This window comes from Capricornis sumatraensis, chromosome 4 (genome assembly GCF_032405125.1).
Source record: "Capricornis sumatraensis isolate serow.1 chromosome 4, serow.2, whole genome shotgun sequence".
Taxonomy (NCBI): Eukaryota; Metazoa; Chordata; class Mammalia; order Artiodactyla; family Bovidae; genus Capricornis; species Capricornis sumatraensis.
Window position 1 is genome coordinate 75,559,799 of NC_091072.1, and position 8,833 is coordinate 75,568,631.

Genomic DNA, 8,833 nt, shown 5'->3' on the forward strand with positions numbered 1-8,833 from the left:
ACTTCTGTGTTGTCTTTTACTGCACAACTCAAAGTGTTGCTTTAATCACCCTGATGCCAGTTTCATTTTTTTATTCTCTCTTTCCACCACCTTCATCACACCTTTGAACCCACTGCATTTCCTCCTCGAAATCATCCATGACCTCCGTTTTGCTCTACTGTCGAATCTCAGTCCTCATCCTAACAAACTTTTTAGGAATAGCAGACAAAGTTGAACACTTCGTCCTTGAAATAGTCTCACTTGATTCTTGGAACACTATTCCTACCTCCCTGACTGCCCACCTTCTCAGTCTGTTTATCTGGGTCCACCTTTGCACCCAATTTCTACATGACTCATGGGACTGCACCCCATTTCAATCTGGGACTTCTCAGTCTACACTCACTCGTTTGGCGAACTATACAGTCTCATACTCCCTACTTTTATCTCTTGCCCTGAACTCTGAACTTGGACATGTAACACTTGAATAAACATCTCAAAATGTACAGTATCCAAAACTAAACTCCCAGTTATTCACTTGCACCTACTCTTTATTCAGTCATCCCCATCCCTGTGAATGGCAAATCCGTCCTTTCAGTTGCACAGGATGAGAGTACTAGAGCCATCCTTGAGTTGTCTGTTTTTTTTATATACTTTTTTAAGTCAAATCAATCAAAAAAACCCAGAAAACAAAACTCCTGTTCTTCTGTCTTCAAAACCCCTGCAGGTTCCTCCCTCCAGCCACATTGGCCTCCTTGCTAATTCCTTGAACATACCAAGGAAGTAATTATTTCAAGATCTTTGCACTTGCTTTTCTGTCTTCTGGAATGCCCTTCCCCGATATCTCCATGTGTTTGTTCCTCCACATCCCTTTCTCTCCTCCCCCTACATAAAATGGAATTCCGCCACCTATCTCCTTTACCCTGCTTTATTTATTTTTTGCATCACTTTTGACCATGGATACCTTTAAAGGCTTAAAGTGGAAAGTCAGTAGTAAACTACCCTCTTAAAATAGGAGAGGGGCTTTCCTCTGGGGAGGAAGCAGGGGACCAGGGCTGAGAGCTGTGGGCAGAGGAGCCTACCTTCTTTTGAAGCACCAGCAGGTGGCACTCCCTCTTTGGGCTGGGAAGGCATCAGCCTCTGCTGGAGAAGGGTGCAAAGTTCTGTGGTGGGTAATTTTACTGATACATTGGGGGCAACTGCTGAGTGTTGGGGGTTTCTCTGGAGTCCAGTGCAGTCAGCTGCGAACGCTTTGGTGCCTCCGGGTGGTGGCCTAGGGTGCTGCAGCAGAAGGCGTGAGAGGCGGAGGGTGGGCAGCACAGCTGAGCTCACCGCCGCCGCGGGTGCATCCATCCCTCCAGGGCCTATAATTTGGGTTCCCTGGGCCTGGCCGCCCCTATCAGCGGCTCAGCAATAGATGAGTCACCCGGGACCCCGGGCCAAGGCAAACATGGGGGGAGGAGGAGGAGGAGGAGGCTTTCGAGGCTGCACTCAGTTTTAGCCACCGCCTCAGTTGCTGGATCCCCCAATCTCCAGGGACCCCCACTTTTTTCTTTGACCCCCGCCCTATAGAGCCCCAGTGTTCTCAGATTGCTCTTGATATGTCCACCCCTATGATGGGAAGTCAGCCCCCTACTCTTCCCCGCAGGGGAAGGGGGACCAGCTTGCTCCCACTCCCTCCCTGAAGTAATGACAGCCCCTCACTTTCCCCCTGCTGTCATGGCCCCAACCCTTGTCAAGGTCTCTCTGGTTCCCGCCCCTCTCCTTTCCTGGAGCTGGCCGCGTGCTTGGGGTATTAGGCAATGGGTGTGTACCCACAGCCCTCTCCAGGCCCCGCCTGCCCCACCACCCTCCAGCCGCCTGCGGGTCAGTGCTCAGGCCAGCCGGTCGGGCCGAGGGCACTGGGGGCCAGCTCAGGCCACCCAGTCTGCCTGCCTGTGGCCTCCTGTCCCAGAGCTGGGCTTCTGCTGGGAAAGGAAACAGGAGTATGGGTCTTTGGATTTGGGACAGGCCAGCCTGGGGAACCCGGGGGTCACTAAGATGTTGGAATCTGTGGTAGTAGCAGTGACCCTAGCCCTTCCTTGGCACCTGACTATACCACAGCCCGACAAGGGTAAAATCAAAAGGAGCAGTCTGAAATCTGAGGGAGACTTGGAGTCACATGGAAAAATGCGAGTGTCCAAGAGCATGGGAAACCTTGTCCCCCTCCTCCAGTGACCTAGGTAAAGTTCCAGGCTGACATGCAGGAAGGACAAGGACAGGATCCAAAAGCTACTAAGATAGGGTGCAGATTCTAGTGGTCTCAAAAGCCACACACAGTTTGGTTCTTGGCCCCTAAACAGGAAGGAGGGACAAGAGCCCCTTCTCCTGTAGGGCTTCTTCTCTTCTACTCCCCTCTCCACCCAGAGGTGGGAAAGCAGAGAAAAGCAGCCCTCTTTGATCACAGCTGTCCAGGGTCAGGAACTAGGGTACTTTCACCTCCCCAGCCTGCCTGAGGCCTGGCACATAAAGGTGATTAATAAATATCCCAACAGATGAAAGTTATTAATCTCTCTCAGACAGCTTTGCCCCCTAGACAGCAGTGCCCCCTGCAGCCCAGGGCAAGACCTGCAGCCACACAGACTAGAGGCTGGCTGCCCAGGAAAGCTGCATGGCCACTACCAAGGAAGAGATGACTGTGGCTGTGGGTTTCAACCCCATGGCTCTGCTTCCCCGGGGGGCCTGTCTCTGAGTCAACTGCCAGCCTCAGGCGCGCGGGGCCAGCCGTGCCTTGGGCTGCGGTCTGGCAGGGGCGGGGGGCGGCTGGGAAGCCTGGGGCCCCTCTCTGGCAAAAATAGCCCACAGTGGTTAGAGCTGGGAGGGTGAGTCAGGCAGGAGCGCAGTGGCGCCTAACCCCTTCGCTGCCACTGGAACTCCCTAGGGTGGTTTGCCTCCGTCTGTGCAACCCACGATCAGACTCTTTGCCTGGCCGTCCTCAGGCTGGGCTCAGTTTGGGATTCCTCCTCTTTCCACGTGAAGCAAGTCTGAGAGTCTGGAGCAGGAATATGGGCCACCCCGGAGTGGCGACTTGGGATCTTAGGAAGGGCAGGGGACCTCTGCTGGCAAGGATGCCTGTGAGCCCAAGGAAGCACAGGGGCAGGCTGAAGATCTCCGGAGCTCCCGGAACCTCTGCCAGAGCCAAACTCTGAGGCCAGAGCTGACCCCTCCCAAGGGGCAGGCGTAGGGCTCCGAGGTGGGCGGAAGCCAAGCCACCCAGAAGGGAGCTACTCCCGCCAGCTCAGATTGCCCTGCAGCGCGTTCTCCCCAGGCTCTCGCGCGGAGACCAAGACCGTCCAGCCAGGCAAGTTCGATCTGAGTTCCGTCTTCATCTGGTCAAAGGCACCTTCCAGTCACCCAGCTATCCGTGGGGGAAACTGAGGCAAAGAGACATGACCACTGGGGACCAGGGGCTTGGCTCTCTAGTCTGGGTCACCACACCCTCCTTGCAGCCTTGGCGGTCCCAGAGCAGGTGAGCGGAACTCTGGCCACCTCCCCCTTCGGTGGGGCCAAGCCTGAAACCCAGGCGTCGGGGGAGAGGGTGTGTGAGTACGCTGGGAGGAGGGGGAGCGGCTGGGCTCCCCGGGTCAAGGCGGGGGGTGTGAGGAGTGGGGTGGGGATGCCCCGGGCTCGGGGAGGGGCCGCAGCTCTGTCAGCCGCGGCAGAGCGGCCGGTGAGCTCCGCGCGAGGAGAGCCAGAGCCCCCAGTTCTGTGCTCGCCCGCCCGCTCGCTTTCTCGATCACTCCCTCCCTTCCTCCCTCCCTTCCTCCCGGCGGCCGCGGCGGCGCTGGGGAAGCGGCGGAGAGGAGTGGCCCTGCCCTGGAAGAATGCGGCTCTGCCGAGGGGCCAGAACCCGACGCAGTCTCCCCACGGTTTGAACAGCCCGAGTCCAGGCGACCCAACCGCGCCGGTGGCAGACTCGGCCCCAGAGCAGCTGGAGGTAATCGGAATTGGCAAAGCAGGGAGGGCAGGGACTTGCACTCGGGGACGTGACAAGCACTCTGGTAGTCAGACAGACACGCATCCGCCCACGGGGGCACAGAGATGCAGAGAGAGCCCGGGATATTGCCAGAGATAAAGACCTAGCAAATAAAGCAGTGGCCCTAGATTTGGAGGGCAGTGAGTGGAGAGCAGAGGGGTGGGGGCTGAGGCTGGGGACCTGGTGGGGACCAGACGGGCAGTGCCAGGAGAGGAACATGTAGTTAGGAAAAGTAGCAGACGAAGAAAAGGACTCAGCCGGCACCACGGCCCATTTCAAGAGGGAAGCAAGGTCCCCTCCCAGACTTGTGGCACCTGGAGCCTTCCCTGGCTCCCTACTTGCGAAGGGCAGAGCGGGATGGGGAGCCCATTCCCCCATCGTGTTCAGGGAAGCTGCTAGATGGCACTTGGAGACGACACTCCCCTACCCCCGGCCCCTCTCAATCCTGCCCCCAGGCCTCCTGAGCGTGAGCGGGTGAAGCTGTGTTGGGCCTGGGAAGCCAGTCTTGGGGCCCTTGAAAAGGGAGCGGTGGACAGGGTAGTGGAGAGCTGTTTGTGAGACTATCCAGCTGTTTGCACGTGAGTGTGTCTGTGTGCCGGGCACTGTGTCTGGCTGGGTGAGCTCCAGGACGCTGGCCTAAGTCCCAGTTTCCAGGCCCACACTCTTCTTCCAGGGCCCAGGTACCCTGGGAATCAAGGGCGTGATCTTACTGTTTTGTTTGAGCAGGATGAGAAGGGTCCGCGGGGTGGCCCTGGTGAGTTAGGAGCCGGAGTTGGGCATCCTTCGGTTGCCCAGGTGAGCCACGCGATTCTAGAGTACTCCCTAAGTGTCCCTGTCCTGCAGGCCCTGCTCGATCTGCCCATCGGGGCCTTCGGGCCCGGGATTCGACATGCGGGAGCAGCCCCGGCCGCGGCCTCCGCCCTCGGGCCTCGCCGGTCTCCTGTTCCTGGCGTTGTGCAGTCGGTGAGCGGTCCCTCTGTCACCCAGCCCGCGAGAGAAAGCCCTGGGCTAGAGGCGGGTCGGGAGGCGTCGGAGAGGGCGCGAAGGCCTGGACCGCAGACCTGAGACGCCTTCTCGGTTCCCAGGGCCCTCGGCAATGAGATTCTGGGCTTGAAGCTGCCGGGCGGCGGCGAGCCGCCGCTGACCGCCAACACAGTCTGCTTGACGCTGTCGGGCCTGAGCAAGCGGCAGCTGGGCCTGTGCCTGCGCAGCCCCGACGTAACGGCGTCGGCGCTCCAGGGCCTGCACATCGCGGTCCACGAGTGTCAGCACCAGCTGCGCGATCAGCGCTGGAACTGCTCGGCGCTCGAGGGCGGCGGCCGCCTGCCGCACCACAGCGCCATCCTCAAGCGCGGTGAGCCTGACCGGGCGAGTCTGCGCCGCCGCCGGGGCTGGGGGGCGGGGGGCACGCCGACGCCAGCGGAGGCGGGAAGGGGCTGGTTCACCACTCTGGGAGGGGCCTCTCCGGGAATTCCCCCCCGGAGCTGCGCGGAGTAGGGTCTGGCCACCCGTCTGGGGCCCCGTGCTTCAGACTTCCACCTGCGCGCTGCCGGCAAGGCAGCTGGGTCCCTGCTCCCCTACCCCAGGGCCCCCCTTTCCTGCCTCCGCCCAGCTGATCTCGGCTGCACCTGTGAGCAAGAGATGCCCCCAGCCCTAGAAGCTTTAAACGCCCCCCTCCTCCTCGTCCCCCAATTTTTCTGCCCCTCCTCTCTGCATGGGACAAGCCCAGGCTGGTGTCCCCATAGCCTCAGCGGGGGTGGGGTGACGCCCCCAACCGTTTAAGGGTTAAACCTACTCTCCTAATTACTGGAGTTCCCAGGAGCACAAGCTGGGAACAAAGACCCCGGTGGCTTTGAAGCCGGGGAGCATCCCCCTCCTCAGTGATGTGGGGGCCCCAGGTGGCTCTCACTTGAGCAGGTGAAGAAGCGCTGGAGGTGTGGAGAACAGGTCACTGTGGGGCCTGGCCTGGGGGCCCTGGTCTGGAAGGGCATCACTGTCTCTTGCTAGGCCATGCCCCAAGGAGTAAACGTCCATCCTGGGCTCAGCCCAAGGGTGGGGGCAATACTTTGGGGACTATGGGGTTAATAGGCAGCTGCCATCTGTGGGGGAATTCCCAAGACTTGTGCAAACAGCTTCACCCCTGGAGGCTTGAGGTTGGGGGATCAGGAGGCTGGGCCAGGAGCCCTGCATCCTGGGATGGGAGAGGCCTGGCCCCTAAGGAGGTGCTCCCATCCACTTAGGGCTCCAGAGAGGGGGGCTGCTTTTCTACAGGCCCTGGTGTAGGGGAAGGCTTTCATGGCCCAATGAGAAGCATGTCTATCTAAGCCTGAGGAAGGCTTGTCATCCTGAGCCTCTGTGACTCCAAAACATAACAAAGAAGTCAACATTTTAAGAGGACCTTAGGGAGAATCACCTCCACCTCTCTCCCTCTCCCAGCATTTTATAGAGTAATAGCAGGTTAGGATAAATATAAGGGGCAGTCTTAATGGGCAAATATAAAACTAGAAACTGGAAAGAGGAAGGACAGCTCCACAGCTCCAACACTTTGGGGATTTGGGGTTGGTGGAGGGTAAGTTGGTGAAAAGACTGATTTAAATAACCTTGATTAAAAAAACAACAACATCACAAAACCAAAGGCTTCTGCTTCCATCCCACCTGCAGGGCTGGGGAATTTCTAAGGCTTTCAGATATAGAACTAAGTGAACATATCTTCAAAGACCTCAAGGACTCTCTCTTAGTCATCTCTCATCCCCAGGGGTCTTTCCCTCTAGCCTAGCTCTTTCATCCACACCTGAAAACCCCAGACTTAAACAGAGCAAGAATGGGCCTCAGGGATCATCTCAATTCATCCTCTCCCTTTATAGATGAGGAAACTGAGACTCTGTGCTTTTAGGTTCCTTTCCTTCTCCTGTGACTTGCTCCCAAACTACTCAACTGGTAAATGGCAGGATCTGGAGTCAGGAAATTCTGGAATTGCAGGTTGGCTGTTTCCTTTGGCCTCCTTACTCTCAGTGGCCTGTCAGACTTACCCGTATCCACACCCCTTTCATCCCCAGGTTTCCGAGAGAGCGCTTTTTCCTTCTCCATGCTGGCTGCTGGGGTCATGCATGCAGTAGCCACCGCCTGCAGCCTGGGCAAGCTGGTGAGCTGCGGCTGTGGCTGGAAGGGCAGTGGTGAGCAGGATCGACTGAGGGCGAAACTGCTGCAGCTGCAGGCACTATCGCGGGGCAAAAGCTTTCCCCACTCCCTGCCCAGCACGGGCCCTGGCTCTGGTCCCAGCCCTGGTCCCCAGGACACGTGGGAATGGGGTGGCTGTAACCATGACATGGACTTCGGGGAGAAGTTCTCTCGGGATTTTTTGGATTCCAGGGAAGCTCCCCGGGACATCCAGGCACGAATGCGGATCCACAACAACAGGGTGGGGCGTCAGGTATGTGTGTGCAACTTGTCCTGGGTCTTGCTGGCGTTTTTTAAGGCCTGGCTAGATTTGAGAGGGCACAGCAGCATAAGAGGATGAGATGTGGGGGGTGACTGTTACCCGCGGGGTGGCCTGGAGCCAAGCAAGTCACTGCCTTCCCTAGAATTTAGGGGTTCTCTGGGCTAGACTCCCTGGTTTACCAGTGTCCACTCTGGAAAGAGCACTGGACTGGGAGTCAGGACAACTGGAGCTGAGTCCTGTTGCCGGCTAGTTACCAGCCAAATCTCCATAACCAGCTGTTTGTTGAAGATGGGCAATTTACTCTCTGCTCTGGCTTTAGTTCTCCAACATAAAACGAGGGAATGGTGCTATTAGCCGTCTCACGGTGCCCTTTCGCTTCTGATAGTTCATCGCCATTCTTCCCTCTGTTCCTGTATGCTCTCTACTCCCTCCCCTCTCCTGTGCCTCTGAGCTCTGTCCATTTGCTACCCTCCCCTCTCATTTCTTCCTCGCTGATGCTCTAGGTGGTAACTGAAAACTTGAAGCGGAAATGCAAGTGCCATGGCACCTCAGGCAGCTGCCAGTTCAAGACGTGCTGGAGGGCAGCCCCAGAGTTCCGGGCAGTGGGAACAGCCTTGCGGGAGCGGCTGGGCCGGGCCATCTTCATTGATGCTCACAACCGCAACTCCGGAGCCTTCCAACCCCGCCTTCGGCCCCGTCGCCTCTCAGGAGAGCTGGTCTACTTCGAGAAGTCTCCTGACTTCTGCGAGCGAGACCCCGCTGTGGGCTCCCCAGGCACGCGGGGCCGGGCCTGCAACAAGACCAGCCGCCTGCTGGATGGCTGTGGCAGCCTGTGCTGTGGCCGCGGGCACAACGTGCTCCGGCAGACCCGAGTCGAGCGCTGTCATTGCCGCTTCCACTGGTGCTGCTACGTGCTGTGTGAAGAGTGCAAGGTCACAGAGTGGGTCAATGTGTGTAAGTGAGGGTCAGCCTCACTGTGGGGCTGGGGCAGGGGAGGGCCACGTTTGCAGCCTTTTGCTCTGATTTCTGTCCAGGGTCAATCTTGGCCCCTGGCAGCTCAAAGTGTCTACCTGCAAACAGCTTTGGGTCAGGTGGAGTCTGTGATGTGTGGCTTTCTCCCCCACAGTAGGAGGGCCTTGTAGGGGAGCTGTCACCCTCTTCTGTTCCTTGAACACCTGAATGGAGTAAGATGAACTGTGTTGCTCTCCCAGCCACCCAACCTGGGGTCCCTTTAACTCTCATATTCATATTCCTTTTGGCTGAGGAGTCCCTATAACTTGACCACTCTTTTCTTTTGTGGGATAGCCCCAGCATTGTGTGGAGCCATACAACCTATATCCAGAAAGAGACCTCTCATTCCTATTTGCTGTTTCCAAACTCCTCTGCTGCAGCCTGGACCCCTC

At 57.8% G+C, this 8,833-nt stretch overlaps 1 protein-coding gene across 1 annotated transcript; it reads left to right on the plus strand.

The window, feature by feature from the left end:
- Positions 1–4,880: 4,880 nt before the first annotated feature.
- On the plus strand, positions 4,881–8,392 carry WNT10B (Wnt family member 10B). Its single transcript, XM_068971871.1, has 4 exons — positions 4,881–4,954; positions 5,077–5,345; positions 7,048–7,421; positions 7,934–8,392. The coding sequence occupies exons 1-4, from the start codon at positions 4,881–4,883 to the stop codon at positions 8,390–8,392; spliced, it is 1,176 nt and encodes a 391-aa protein (XP_068827972.1).
- Positions 8,393–8,833: the final 441 nt, after the last annotated feature.

Excerpts from the sequence above, each read along its gene's own strand:
- WNT10B (XM_068971871.1), top strand. The coding sequence starts at position 4,881 with ATGCGGGAGCAGCCCCGGCCGCGGCCTCCGCCCTCGGGCCTCGCCGGT. Across the intron at positions 5,346-7,047 it reads CAGCGCCATCCTCAAGCGCG|GTTTCCGAGAGAGCGCTTTT; the intron begins GTGAGCCTGACC and ends TTTCATCCCCAG. Across the intron at positions 7,422-7,933 it reads ACAACAGGGTGGGGCGTCAG|GTGGTAACTGAAAACTTGAA; the intron begins GTATGTGTGTGC and ends CTGATGCTCTAG.